We start from the raw sequence: 15,654 nt of genomic DNA, 5'->3' as shown, positions 1-15,654 counted from the left end.
ATTGGAATGGGCTGCCCAGGGGGGTGGTGGAGCCATCATCTCTGGAGGTGTTCAAGAAGTGTGAAGATGTGGCACTAAAGGCCACGGTTTAGTGGACGTGGTGAGGATGGGCTGACAGTTGGAGTAATGTCTTTGAAAATTTGTTATGTAATTACCTTCACTTTTATTATGGCCTTAATATATTGATAAAGATTGAAACAATATTGAAAAAGATTGAAAAACCAAAACAATAAGAAATACTTTCTTACCAGATTGAGTATTTTGATAGGTAAGTTCTCAAGGCCACTGATTGCAGTGAGTCTGTTATGTGACAAACTAAGGTGAGTCAGACTATGACATCTTTCCAGTCCTCTTATCTCCTCTATGTTATTAACTTGGTAAAGGATTTAGAATTCAAGGAAAATAACTGGATGCAAAAATCATAGCAATAGTTGCTGGCCACATTACTCACTGGGATTGAAGTTTGTGGTATGGGGAGCTGGATGTCAAATGCTTCATGCTAAAGAGTTTAACATCCCAGCTGCTCATGCCCATGCCTGTTCTGAAACATACTGCTTCCTTGTTTGAATGATACAATTTACTGTGGAACTGCAGAATAAGTGACTTAATTTACCCTCCTCTCCTTTTTTGTGGGTAAGTGTCCAATGTGGAACTATTTATATGAAAAACAAGTGACAGAACCAAGCAAAATAGCCAGAAGAAGCAGGACACAGAGAAATGCCTTTAGGCAATCTCAGAAGAAAACACTTCTTAATTGACTCAAGATAATGAACTCTGCCTGCAAAAACAGATGAGTTCTCTCTCTTATCAGGCAGTGGACAAGTTATCTGGATTTTTTTCTTCTAACTCTGAATGATATTGTAAATCTAAATGAAATGTAAGCTTAGACAGTGCCAACATAATCCTTTTTAATAACCATAACCTTACGCTGTTTTTCATTTTTTTTTCCTTAGCCACCATCTTATATGAGGACTTCATTATATTTTACCTCTAAGTTCTGCACTCAGGCTGAGGTAGGAAAGGAGAGAAGAAATGAGCTGGAAAGCTGAGATTTATCTTTTCAAAGGACCTCACTTGGCTGTTTCCTACACTTAGGAAAGAAACCAGAAGCATGCACAAGCACTGATAGCTGACAGATATTCATTGATGCAAATACAGCATGGGACTGCTCCTCTTTCAACCAAGGAGGAAAAGCTTTAGTGAGCAAAGAATTAAGGTCGATATGAAGGAGATCAACAAATCATTCACTGCCAGTAAACACAAGCACCAGCCTGTTTCGAGACAAACAGGTTTAAGCCATAAGCATCAATATGAGGCAGCAAATTGCTCAGCTCTAAGAACTAATATAATCAGTTTTCTAGCAGCCCACTAGAATGCCTTGTCAGCTATTATCGTCCAAGCTGTCTCCTCTCTGGTTTGGGCAGCTTCCTCCTTGAAAACTCATTTATACTCCTGTCAGGTGTGCTTCTATGTGCACCTGTCAGAAAGAAAGTTACAATGACCTTACCATCTGCATTAGAATTCTTTTAAATATGGTAAGAAATGCTTAGTTGCTGTCAAAAAGGAAATGCATGCCAAACATTTCCACGACTGCATGATATTTATTATTAATTTTTTTTTTTCCATTTATGATTACAAAGAACAGCTTGTTTTGTCTGCCATGTCTTCCGTGAGGAATGCCTGACGTGGGTTAGGAACAGTGTCACTTTACTGTTCTAAATTCTGTCCTCATTTGCCTCTGTTTCTGAGAGTCCCATTATAATCGCACACATGAAACAGCTTTTATTTCCATTACATTGGCATCAGTGCAAATGAAGAAACTGAAGACAGCATGCTGTAGCATTCCAACCAAATGAAGAAATACCGATTCAGATCCATAATATAAAAATCTGTTCTTTTTCCATTTTCATTTTTGTCATACGTATAAATTTTTTTGCACTACGATGGAAAATTAGAATTGCAAAGGAATAGCATCTCCATGCCATTTTCTGACAAGAATTATGTCACCTGCACACCTTGTAAAACGTGTGAATAAGGTAACCTGGAAACCCTGCAAATGCTTTATCTGTTCCTACCTTAAAAAGACATTGTATTAATACTGTTAGGTAATGGGCTACTTTAAGGACAAGAGACAGAGAAAAAAAGACAAAACTGCAACGGCCTGCTGACTTCTCCTTTTCAGAGAGCAGAACATCAAGATGCAACTTATGAAGCAAAGAGGAAAGGGTTGCAAGGCTACAGGAAGCAATTGTAGATGAGGCTACACGTCACTGTGAAGCTCCAGAAGAGTTTTCAGAGAAGCATGTATAATCTATACAGAGACTAAGAGCACTGTGAACAACCTTAGAAAAGTAAGCAATCAAGAAATTCTATCTGCAGATTCACACTTCCCTGATTTCTGCCACAATAGTGTTTTTAGTCATGTGAAATAGGAACCAGTGACACTGTAGCACATGTGGTTTCCCTGTCTCTGGAAGTGTTCAAGGCCAGACTGGATGGTCTGGTATTAAATGTGGAGGTTGGTGGTGCTGTGGCAGGGGGGCTGGAGATCCCTGATCCTCAAGGTCCCTTCCAACCCTGGCCATTCTGTGATTCTGTGTAGCAAAACAGTCTGCCTCTGTGTGTGTACGCAATGGTATACTCCAGGAAATTTCCTCTCACTTAAAGATTCCCTTCACTAGCACTAAACAACCTTGCTCTCCATAGAGCCTCTGTAGGCCCTCAGTAATAGTAGCTAAGTCTAAGATTAAATAACACACGACTTGTTCACTTAAGGGATCTTAGTGTTCCAGGCTGATTTCCTATTAACTTCTCTTATTTTAAAACAGTGGGGTTATTTATTAGCTCTGCTATGTGAAGGCAGTGTGACACGTCACGTTTTCAGTTTAACATGACACAAAGTTGAAGATTTTCTGTGTTCCTCTGGCAGTCTAGCTTTACATACATCTACAAACAGCTTTAACTCATTAAACTCAGTAAATTCAGATCAGTGTCACAATCAGAATTATAATGCTTAAGCTTCCTTCTAAAGAAAAGCATGACATGAAGGAAAAAATACAAAGAACTGCTTGAAGCAAAAATTTGTTCGTAAGGCAAACAAGCAACATTTCTTCCACTCAAATCTCCATGAAGGATACAGTCCAGCAAGAGTTTAGTTAATGACTGGTATGCTGACAAATCTTGCATTTTAGGTATTTGATTGTGCGAAAAATCTACTTCCTAAAGAGAAAGGAAGACAAAATTAGTTTTCTTTTTTTCACCACTTATAGATGTCTTGTGAAATTAAATGGCTGTTATATTAAACTTGTGATCAATTTTACAGACATTAGAAGAACATCAACATTAGTACTGGAACCTAAGCAGGAAGGCTCATTTTTACAAGGAGGAATTCAAAACTACGTTTTTTCAAACAAACATAACATTAGAGGTCCTGCAATTATGCATACGTATTAAAAATACACCTTCCCATGGAATGCTGAGGTTCAGAAGGTGTAAGAAAATAAAAGACTGAAACGTACAATGTAAAACACCCAGAGGTTTGGAAAATATACTAAAACGTCAAATGAAGTATCAGAGAAGAACAAGGAAAGCTCAAAAGTTGGCTTCTGCACACATCCAAATACAATGTCTAAAGTTGATTTAAAAAAACATTCTGAATTGAACCTATAAAATGCATCTATTTGCAACTTACCTTGAGATTTTTCGGTGGCTTAAAACCAAAATATGTAGTCAATTTGTTGTTGGAAGCATTCAGTTCTAGTAAATAAGGCATCTGACTGACACAAGAAAGATCTAATAACAAAACAAATGCCAAATGCTTCACATGAATGCATAGGTAAATGCAGATGTCATCATGTCAGAATGTGATAATTATGTTCAATAGCAACTGAAAATCAGCTCGTGATTACACATTCAGAAAGCAGTGTTTGAAATGCAGAAGTCTGATACATTAATGCCTTGTACTAGAAAAAAAAGATGATTACTAAACATCAAAGAACAAATATTCAAATTCTACATAAAATCTCCATTAGGAAACATATTTGTCTGTGAGCCATAATATAGCTCTGTATTCTAATTCTCTTTAAAGTAACAGAGAGACTACCTCTGTCCTAACATTAATTACTGGAGAAAAGTATTTGAGTCATTACTGATAACTAAATAACGAGTGCTACAAAAAAGTCCACGCTCTGCTCAGACCTAGGCTTGCTTTTACTAACAGTCTGTCAAACAGAGAAGTGCCACCCTACCAAAGTGCTGCTATGACACAACTCAGCACCTCAACTGAAATGAAGTTGAAAGCAAAACTGTAATCTGCTGCTACTACAGATCATTTGTTTTCATGTTAAATTAAAAAGATGAGTTGGGGGATACAAGGCAGAGGAAAGGAGCGGAAAATAACAGGTTTTACTTCAGTCTCCATTAGTTATCTCTCTAAATACAGTGTGCTATTTGTTCTTTGGTCCACAATGGAAAACCTTGAGGAAGGATAGCCCAAGGCTTGCAAAACTGTACCAGCCATAATTTTACACACTGTGACATTTGTATGTGCAAAGTCTCAACCTTAATCTTGTACTGACATGCTTGCTTGCATTTTAGTTGTGGATAATAAACTGGACAATAATCTCCATGTTCCCACTGATAAGCATATGCTGGTGCAGCACTCTGAACAGTCCATACATCATCCATGACAAGATCGAGCCATTGCCTCAGTCTGTAGAACCAGCATAGTTATGCCATTAAAATGTAGACCAAGGTTTGTGATATTAAGCCTACACGGTACGCTGCATTTCTTATCTTAAATGATTTCACAATCCAAGAATTTACTAGTGTATTTAGTACATACCATTAATTTTATTATATGAAAGTTCCAACTTCTGTAGGTGGACGTATCTGGAGAGAATGTTAATGTTGCTCAACTCACGACCCTGGAAAAATAAAGCAAAGAGACTTTAATAACTAACTGTATAACCTTGCCTTTCTCTCTCAAGAGATGTGAAGTATCAGAAGACACTGAAGACATTCCCCAAGGTCCCTCCAGCCGGATTTCTGAACAGAACAGCAGAAAGCATGTTAGACCAGACATTAATGGAGAGAGTGTCAAAAGAATACTTTAGAGCACAATCACGACACAGCTGCAGCTAGGAATAGTGCCACAGAAGCAAGGCTCCACAGAAGGATGCCTACAGCAAGAAATATTTAAGGCAACCATTTAAACTTTCTGTCCAGAAGACACTGAATGCAGCTTTCTTAAATGTTTAGCATGTTCTTCTGTTTCTTTCTCTAGCTGATTAAAGAATGAAGATACATTTCCACGCCTGAAAAAGAAGCATGAAAAAACATTACTACTGCTGCAACTAAGTGAAAAGAACAGTCCAGATGTGGCAATTGTGAGTAGAAGCTGTGTTGTGTCTTATCAAGTGTCCCAGATATGGGAAATTGATGCGTATAGACAATTTTATTTCTTAACATTATTTTACCAGGCCAACTATTTGCTGTTACAAAGAAGAAACCTTTGAGTGGAAAAGCACTTTACAATGATGCTCTTCACTTATACTTACTGAAAGTGACAGATTAAGATAAACGTATTCAGTACCAGGCGCTGAGCGCCCCAGCTTGTGGAGACCCTCAGCCACAGTGTCTTCATCCAACATTCCTTCCAAACACTCCTATAAAACACCAGGAAGGAGGGAAAGGGAGAGGAACGGGTTTAGGGGAGATTTATGAAACAAAATTCCAATTTATAGAATCTAAGAGCTGCAACTGGGAACAGTTTAATATAAGACCTCAATCAAATGCTACTTTAAGTGCTCCATCACTTTGTTAAGGCACTACACATTAGGAAGAAGGATGAATAGAGCCCTCAAAACTAATAAATAGAAACACTTTACATGCTAACTCCAGACATTGAAAAAGGTTCGCAGTCAATCTTTCCAATGCTTTTTTTTTGTTGTTGGGATTTTTTTTTTTTTAAACTTTCTGATCTACAGGCTCAGCCTGTTTTCAGAGATGTTGAGCCATGAAACTCACATTGATTATGGATGTTAACATCTCGGCAAATCAGCATTAACATAACCCCTGTGTTGTATACCCCAATACACGCATTATTGGAGGCCCTTTACATTTGTTCAGCATGAGCAGCTACTGCTACTCTTCAGAGAACACTCTTTGCCAAAGAGGCTACTTGACAGATGGCACTAATGAACCACTGCGTAGATTTAATGAGAAAATAAGCCAATGGCTTGTGAAATTCCTATGAGCCAAGAGAAGTCACACAATGATCCCTTATCTACAGACAAGGATAAATAATGTTTCCAGTGGCAATCATTTAAATTATTACACCTATATGTTATAGCAACGGTGACTGCAGAGATATTTTCATGACTGTTGTAGCAGTGGACACAAAAGCCCAGCCAAGAAGGTAGATCCAGGAGCTTATTTAACCTCAGGGCTGGGGGTATATGCAAGAAAGGGACTTAATTTGCTAATTCATATTCCCTGGATTAATTAATCAATCTATATGTTAGCTTGTCTTTTTCTTCATAGAAGGAGAGGTAGGGAGCAATATAGAACTCTCCAGGATACAGTAGGGATGGAAGGGATCCTAACAAGAAAATGAAGCACCAAAGCATCCTTTTCTCTTGTTGGGGAAATGAAAATCACTTCCTTTTGCCCTCATTACCTCTCTACTTTTCCCCCCACAACTACCCTGAGAGATGAGGAGGGAAAAGACACTGTCCCTATAGGCACACCCCTTCCCAAAGAGCAGGGGAAGCTCTGAGCTGAACCTCTGTGGGATGCAAATCCTTGAGTTCATCCTCTTTCTCCTCCTCTTCGTCCTCTTGGTGAGGAGGGTGGTACTGCAGGTCGGACCCCTCGAAGTGCCCCTGGGAAAAGTCGTGCTGGCGGTCAGAAGAAGGAACGGGCAGCTCTTCTTGCTTCTCCTCGGTCCCCGCCATGAACTGTGAGAAATGAGCAGAGAAGCAGAGAAATCTGCGTTATCGACGCTTCGCAACCGAGCTCAGCCCTCAGCCCGTGCCGCCGCCATCTTGTTTACTCTCTCGTTGTCATGGAGACGGGAAAAGCGCCGCCTTCCCCTCTCCCCCCATCCGCGCCATCTCGACAGCCAGCCAATCAGAAAGCGGTGTTTGGAGCGGTGCACGCTGGGAGTTGTAGTTCTCTGCGCGCGGCTCCGTCCGTAGGGGACATGCGTGCCGCAGAGCATCTTGGGAGTTGTAGTCTGCTTCAGAGGCGCTCTCCTCAGCCAAACTCCTCACCCAGCTATTTTCTTACTGTTCCAACTCCTTCGTTTGTGTTCTGACCCATGGGGAGAATACAGCTCCTCATGGTAAAACAATTTAATGTGGGAGACAATGGATTCGTGCTGATTGCAGTGGCTCTCCAACGTGGGCCATGGCAGCCAGCTGACAGTCCTGAAATTCAGCTTCTCGTTGCCACATAATTGCCTTCTCCACTTGTGTTCATTAAAGGACACCCATCTTTGATTTCAATTGTTGTTGTTTTTTTAAAAAAAAGAGAGAGAAAAAAAAGGACATAAAACCTCCTTATGGACACCATCCGCTGACTTTTATCTCTGTGCTTCAGGGAAACATTATGATAACAGCAATAAAGCTACTCCAAATTGCCTTCCTTCATTATCTCGCCAGCCATAAATGTTAAAACCCTTAATGAGATTTACTCCTTTTCCATTAAGCACCGTGTGCCTCCTCCCAGAGCCCTCTGGGCACAGTGGCTGCCCTGCAATGGCTCTTCTCCAGGTAGGGCATGGCTGGGGCTGTGTTCAGAGGAGGGCAGCAAAGGCACAGGATGGAGAGCTTGTGGAAATGGAAAATCCTGAAGGGGAAGGCTGAGTCCTGTCAGGATACGCACAGGGAGGCTTTTAGAATCATAGGGTCATTGAATTGATTGAATTGGAAGGGACCTTGAAAGGTCAGCTAGTCCAACTCTCCTGCAATGAGCAGGGATACCTATAACTAGATCAGTGTGCTCAGAGCCTGCTCCAGTGTGATCCTCCAGGGATGGGGCATCCACCACTCCTCTGGGCAACCTCTGCCAGTGTCTCACCACCTTTATTATTTTTCTTTATATCCAGTCCAAATCTTCCCTGTTTTCATTTGAAAACATTTCCCCATGTCCTGTTACAATGGACCCTGATAAGGAGTTGGTCCCCTTCTTTCTCCCATCCCCCCTTTAGATATTGAAAGGTCACTATCAAGTCTCCCCAGAGCCTCCTCTTCTCCAAGCTGATCAGCCACAGCTCTCTCAGCCTAGGGAAGTGTTCTATCCCTTGGATCATTTTTTGTGGCCCTCCACTGGGTGTGCTCCAGCAAGTCTATGTCTCTCCTGTACTGAAGATTCCACATCTGGACACATTACTCTAGGTGAGACCTCACCAGCACAGAGTAGAGGGGCAGGATCACCTCCCTTGCCCTGCTGGCCATGCTTCTTTTGATGCCAGAGCTTCAAAGCCAAGCAGGAGCTGCTTGATGAGAGCAGGCTTCCTAGAGAGGTGGTTGATGTGCCATGTCTGTCAGTGTTCAAGAGGTATTTGGGTTATGCCCTTAATAATATGCTTTAACTTTTGGTTTGCCTTGAAGTGGTCAGACAGTTGGACTTGGTGATCTTTTAGGTTGGTTCCAACTCTCCTCTCCTCTCCTGTCCTCTCCTCTCCTCTCCTCTCCATTCACACCCTGGACTGCAAACAACATGGGAGGGCTGACCTCATTTGGCCAAGCAGTGTTACCTGGCTTCTCACTGCCTTCCCCATTCAACAAGCACAGGAGAACCATCAGCCAACACACAGTGAGCAAACACTGAGCATGTACAGCACAAATATCTGCTCTCTGCAAACCTGAAACGTCACTTGCATGGAGCTTTATATTGCACAAGGCTCATGAGCTTTCTGGCTGTAAAATACTGCTGCAGTGAAATAGCACAGTTTTGCTACATCTTTCAACTGTCATGGAGGTTTTCTTATCATGCCTCCCATATTTTAAAACAGAGGGCAGATGGGTCACCCCCAAGAGAGGTGGCACACCTTTAACCCAATTGAGTTGCAGAAACATTTACCTTTCAGTGGGGCTTGTTCAAAGGACACTAAAAAGGCTTTGAGATATCTACAAGCTCGGCAAGCTTTGTGCTATGGAAAAGCTATGAAGTTTTAGACAGAGAAAACTGCAGAGTACCTCTTTTTCCAGATGACAGCTTTGGCAGTCTGACATCCAGCAACCACAAAAAGAGGAGCAGGCTGCCAGCTAAGCCAGATCTCTACTGCATCCATAAGCACCTACCACAGCAGAAACACCCATAGGGACGTGTGCTGGGACTGAGAAAATCACTGCAGCCAGTGCAAAGCATAACAACATTAGCTGTGGCTGGACTTAATCCGTTTACATGCATGTACATTCAATACCAAATACCTCTTTATTCCTTGGATTGCACAGGCAGGTTAACATTAGAAGAGTGGTGGGCTGACCAGAGGTGTGAAAGCAGCTGAGATGCTTGGATTGGTGTGCTGTAGGTTTGCAGGAAAGAGACTTGCCTGAGCTCCAAGCTCTCCAAGAGGCAAAGGCAACAATGTAATCAAATTCCAACTAGCTGGACAGCTGGTCCCTATAAAAGGAGGCTGGAGATTTCACTGGAACAGATTATATAAAAAGGGCAGGTCCAGACAAAGTTTAGATGGGCTGCCATTGAGCTTGGAGCAATGCCAGCCGGGCTAATGAGTTCTCTGCATGGAAGTCTCCCAGAGTTTATTTCCTACCATCTGGAAAATGCCTGCCCTTCCACTGGGATCTGCAATGATTCAGACAGGAGTAAGGGTTATTAAAACCTCAGAACCATGCTTGTCCTCCCTCCTTGTCCCCTCCCCACCCCATCTGTTTGGCTTGGTGATGCAGGGACCAGCTGCTGGCTCATGAGCTCCGAGTTGAAATGGCTTCTTTAAGACCTTGCTCCATGGAGGATGGCAATGGGAGTGAAATGAGTCTTATGTATTTTGGGCCAGAGACAGATTGTTCCTGAATGGGGCTATTAAAAAGAAAAAGAAACAGATTAGAAAATGCCTAGGTGGTAAAGGTAGTTTTGGTGGATGCAGAAAATGTGTGGGGTGATGGGAAAGGTCACCCTTTCTCTGTTGCACCTCTAGTCCAGCACAGCATGTCCAACCAGGAGATTACCTTAGATATGATGTGTTCTCCTTCCCTAGCACCTAAAACAAAAACTGAGTTTTTCCTACAAAAATTACATTGAACAAACTGCACATGAAAAGCTTATAATGGCCAACCCAAATGGCCAAACACTATCTGCCCATCTTCTGCTGGGAGCAACATCTATTTTTATGCTGTGGATTTGTGCCCAGTTCTGAAGATCTATGCATTTCTCTCTGCTTCTTCTTCATCCCCCTATGTTTCTAGGTGCTGCCATCACTTTTTAACTTCAGCTTGCCCATGGTTCTTGGTAGGTCATTTCCCTGTTGAGGTTTGGTGTCCCCAGCCCCAAAATATTAGCCTGGCCTTCTGGCTTGCTTAGTTATTGCATGCCTGGAAGGCTAGGATGGACAGGAACCACTGAAGAAACCATTTGCTGGCAGCCAGTTGATACCTCTGTGGGTAGCAGTTCACTCTGAGGGACTCTGCAAGAATGTGTGGGGTTTGATTTGGGGCTGATGCCCTCAAAGTCATCAGGTGAGTTGCCATCTCTGTGTTTCAGCTCCTCTTATTCAGCCTTCCCTTCCTCCATGTTCTGCACACAGCACGGGTGACCCTTCCATGATAGCTGTGTGCACAAAGATGTCTCAAGGTCCCTGCCATCCAACCTTGCATTCAGTAATCGGGAAGGACTCTCCTGATGGGATGACAAAAAGGACTGTCTCTATTTGCTCAGTGCTTTGGGGGCATCCTACTGATGTTCGAGGAGTCATTAAAAACAAGAACTGTACAAAGAATGTCCTTCTATCATCAGCTGGGAAAGAACTAATCATGCAGATGAGAGACTTTACAGTTCCCTTAAATGCCTGGGCTTCTCTTCTGAGTGATTAATGAGCAACAGCTCAGTGTGCAGGCTCAGTTATTCATAGCCTCATCTGACATGATCCTGTTCTTCATGTGAGAAGGAGGATTTCTGGATGCACCAAGGAAAGATAAATCTTCTGGGCTGATATTCAAGCAAGGAATGAGAACAGATGAGGGTAAGACAAAGGGCAACCCACAACATGGCCAGCCTGGCCCAGTGAAGATCAACATTTTGAAGTGGCCACAGTACTAAAAACATGTTTAAAGAGCCTTCATTGCATTCAACTTCACAAGCTTAAAGCTCAAGGTAGGGATAGCAGTAGTTCAGATAGGTGAGAAATGCCCCCAGTTCTGCTAATCATGGAGAACTCATTTATTTGCTGATGCCAGATGGCTTGTTAGGGCCCAAAGGGGCTCATGTGGCAAAAAAGGGTGGGAGATAATCCCTAGACATCCAGTCTTATGTTGCTGCATTTCAGATGTTGTGTGGCTGCAGTGTGAATTGTTCCCCAAGTTCTCCTGGCTCTGGAACAGCAAACACTGAACTGAAAATGTAAAAAAAATCCAGAATTGAAGCTTTCAATCCACAGTTATTATTCTAATAAAACCTTCCCAGTATCGACAGAGGGAACATTTAATACTCAGAAGTGTTAACGGCAAACGCTGGCCTTAAACACATTGATTTACAATTCAATTACAAAAACAATCAGCTCCCAAATACGTGCCACATGCAAAGCAGATTTATAGGGAGCCCTGGCACTCTGATAGCACTTTGCAGTCACAAAAAACCCATGCAAACTCTCTTGGTGATTCACCGGTAAGTACTAGGCAATAAAAAGACGCAGCTGGATGAACGGGGAAAGGGGAAACCTGAAATGCTGCCAAGGTGCTCCTGAGCAGGGAGAGAAGCAAGGTGTAAAGCAGGCACTGTGCATCCCACTGAGATCCAACTTCAGCCAACTTTGCAGGCGCAGCTTTTCATGGTGATGATGGGGCACAGCTTTGGAAGCGCTCAACACCAGTGGGTGCGATTCAGGCTGCTTCTTATTTCTCTTTCCTTTTCCCCAGGCCTGCTTTTGCCTCTCCAATTTTCAGAGCCATGGAGGTAGCCAAGTGCACACTGAATTGTAGCAGCAGAGCGATTTGTCTGCGCCAAATCTATTTCATGCTGCAATTCCATAGAGGAAATAGCAAACACTGGAGTCCGAGGCCCTAACAGTCCAATTTTCTCCACTGATTGCTGCTGTGCCTAAGCCTAACAGAGTAAATAATGAACACTGATGCAATGAACTTCCCAATAAATCGCTCCTGATGAATTTCAGACAGGTCACCCAAAAGCAAATTTAATGATTATATGCTGGCCGCAGCCACCTCATTTTTTTTTCATCCTGGCTCAGTTGTTAGCTTCGGTCAGCAAATGAAGGAACAGAAAATAAAGTAAAATACCTCATTTCCGAGCACGCTTCCCATTTGAAGAAAAAAGGTAAAATGTGAACTACGGGGCACGTACAGCTTGGGTAGACAAGATGCATTTGCCCAGCAATGAGAGCAGGGCTGATACCCCAGGGACCATGGCCTGAAGAGCATCATTTGACTTTCCTGCATCTCAGCTTCCTTTGAGTTTATCATCCATCACGGCTGTTTTGAGTACAAACTCTTCAGGGCACAACATACCCTGCGATGTACATACGCACCAGTGGACATCCAGCCTTGCCTGAGGCTCAAGTTGCTGCTGTGATATAATTGATATGGGTCACTGGGTATTTAAAGTGCTAGGGGGAATGAAGCCTAGGGTAATAAATTCCTGAAATGAGAGCACAGTCAGCTTTGTGGCTGAGGTCTAGCGATGAATGAGGCTTGGGCAGCATAGTGTGTTCCTGTTATGGGAACTAATCCCCAAGAATAAGGATCAGTGTATGAGCGGCCACCGCTCATTTGTGTGACTTCTCCATAGCTCAGCTCAGGAAAGTGTCTCCCTTTCCCCCTACAAAAAGTTCCCCAGTTGCCTAAGAGCAATAGGACTGACATTACTGCAATGCTAATTTCCTCTTGGCAGCTCTCCCCTGCTCTCTGAGTGCCCTCTTCTTTATTGCCATGTATCACATTGAAAAAGAAATTTGCAATTATGACTCGTGCTAATAAAACAAAAGCACAGCCAATAAAAGGCAAGAAGAGAGACTTTGTAGAACGACTGCTCAGGAAACCTTTCCAGTAGCACTGTCTCTCAGTGCTGCACTCATCACATCTACAGCAGCTTATGGGGTTGAAGGGCCCCACACCATAATATCTCTGGCCCCTGTGTAAATGTATGTATATATAGTGATATATATACACATAGGAACATGCGTGTGCACATTCATATAGTTGTATAAGCACCTGTTGATCAGACAGCTTTATATTCTCCTTGATCGAGAGGTTGCCAGCAGGGAGGAGGTACTTGGGAGAGGATGAGCTGGTAACTGTGGTGATACTGTGATACACAACCGTGGCAGGAACAGGAGCAATTTACCTTCTATTTCTATGTCTGGCACAGGCTTCAAAACAGCATGATAATTAAAACCCAGTAAAGATTATGAGGCTGTAAAGGGGAAATTGTGAAACCCTCATGAACTCTTACAGCTCCCATGAAAATATTTCATTTTGTGGTCTGGAGGAGTACTTCCTTGTCTCTTTAAGCACCAAAGGGCCACATCGTGTAACAATCACTTTCTAAGGGCTGGTGGAGCTGATAGCATTTCACATTGCATTACAAACAACATCCCTAAGCACTGTCCATAAAACATTGTGTCTTGCAGGGTTACATGAGGACTGTAAAACCACTGTAGGCAAGAAGTGGTGCAGAGAACAGAACAGGCAACGACACCTGTGGTCTCCTAAGAAAGTACAAGACTGATGATAGGTTCTTCCTTCAGGGCAGAAGGGTATGTCACCCTATATAGTTGTGCACAGAATTACAGAATGATTAAGGATGGAAAAGACCACTAAGATAATCAAGTCCAACCACCAAACCATCCCCACTATACTCTAAGCCATGTTGCTAAGATGAAGGGGTTCTTGTGGTCTTTGCACGGTTTTCAAGACCTTCACAGTTTGTTCCCTTTGGGAGCCCATCATTTGCCCTGAATGTGTTATGAATGCCCTCTTTGAATTTGTGTGAGTACATTCCACACGTTGAGATGGACAGTTACTAGAAGACAACGTGCTGAAGGATTGCAAGGAAAGTAATGTGAGAAAGTTTTCCAAGGGCTTAGAGACTTGTGCTTGTCTTGAATTTGCAAGAAGTAGTAAATTCATAATCACAGAATGGCCTGGGTTGAAAAGGACCACAACGATCATCTAGTTTCAACACCCCTGCTATGTACAGGGTCACCAACCACTAGACCAGGCTGTCCAGAGACAACCAGAGCCTGCCAAATCTGCACCATACTGCAGGCACACATACAGTTCATCAAGGAGATTGTACAACTTGGACAGCACCCAAGAATAGAATCATAGACTCATAGAATTGGTATGAGTTGCAAGGGACCTTTAAAGGCCAACTGATCCAACTCCCCTGGAATGATCAAGAACATCTACAGCCTGATCATGTCACTCAGAGCCTGGTCCAACCTGAGCATGAGTATCTCCAGGTACAGGACATCCAACCACATCTCTAGGCAACCTGTTCCAAGTATGTGGTGGCTGTTATGGAAATGATGAGTTATAAAGACATCTGATGAGACATGTTCTCAAGAGCCTTTCCAAACACCTATTCAGAAACCAGTGGCGTGTGAGTACCACCCTTGGGTTTGGAGCCCAACTGTGGCTCCAGATGGGCATGGACGGGTGTGGACCGTGTGAGAGGGTAAGCCAACATGTTGTATGAATAGTTACTTCTTTACTAAAACAGCTTGACTCTACCCACAATAACAGCTTAATGAACACAAGGTGTTCCCAAAAGATCTTTCCCCCACTTACTCAATCCTCTACTAGTGAGAGAGGATTGCAACAAACGCCAAGATGGAAGTCAGACCCTGTACAAGGGGACTTCTTTGTTCCAGGCAGGTTTGGTGCCAAAAGAACCCCCTCATTGTTCATCTTGTCCAGGTGTGTTGTAGCAAGAGGATTGTTACTGTGCCATCCCTGCTATCTGGAAACATGTATGTGGTGTAATGACCTCAATTGTAAAACCTTTTTGTTTCTTGATCCCATGATCTAGGTAAGTCCCAGCATGTCACTGCCTCTCCTCTCTTCATAGTCATGCCATGCTGTTCTTGAACTCTGCAGTCCAACAAATTCCTTCTCACACCTCAAGATAGTGAACAGACCTGACCCAGGTCTGTAAATACCAGGACTTGGTATTTATTGCTTATGGTGGTGTGATGGACAATGTGATGTGTAATTCAAAGACAAATCTTTTAAATAATTTACTTCTGAAGAATACAGATTGGTACATTTGAAATTTTCTTATTTTCATGTGTCGTGGCATCTACCAGCACAGCTGCTCAGTGGGTAGAAAATGTGGACTTCAAAGCTTGAGATCAGCCGTGTAAAGATGAGGCAATCTCAGATTATTAAGCAATTAGAGACAAATGGAATCCAAAATAGTTTGACTTTAGGTCACAGTAACCCAGCCTGAATTCAG

At 42.7% G+C, this 15,654-nt stretch overlaps 1 protein-coding gene across 1 annotated transcript in view; it reads right to left on the bottom strand.

The window, feature by feature from the left end:
* Nucleotides 1-7,044, bottom strand: part of LRGUK (leucine rich repeats and guanylate kinase domain containing) — a 50,575-nt gene extending 43,531 nt beyond the window's left edge. Inside the window, exons 1-6 of the mRNA XM_052681159.1 lie at nt 6,786-7,044; nt 5,559-5,666; nt 4,844-4,925; nt 3,692-3,792; nt 3,138-3,219; nt 249-373 (exon numbers count right to left, since the gene is read on the bottom strand). Coding sequence (XP_052537119.1) covers nt 249-373; nt 3,138-3,219; nt 3,692-3,792; nt 4,844-4,925; nt 5,559-5,666; nt 6,786-6,956 — 669 coding nt within the window. The 5' untranslated portion in view covers nt 6,957-7,044. The remainder of the gene's footprint in view (nt 1-248; nt 374-3,137; nt 3,220-3,691; nt 3,793-4,843; nt 4,926-5,558; nt 5,667-6,785) is intronic.
* Between the last annotated feature and the right edge of the window lie 8,610 nt (nt 7,045-15,654).

Source organism: Tympanuchus pallidicinctus, unplaced genomic scaffold, assembly GCF_026119805.1.
Source record: "Tympanuchus pallidicinctus isolate F22 unplaced genomic scaffold, pur_lepc_1.0 scaffold19, whole genome shotgun sequence".
NCBI lineage: Eukaryota > Metazoa > Chordata > Aves > Galliformes > Phasianidae > Tympanuchus > Tympanuchus pallidicinctus.
Note: the sequence above shows the minus strand (reverse complement) of the source record. Positions and strands in the feature narration are given on the sequence as shown.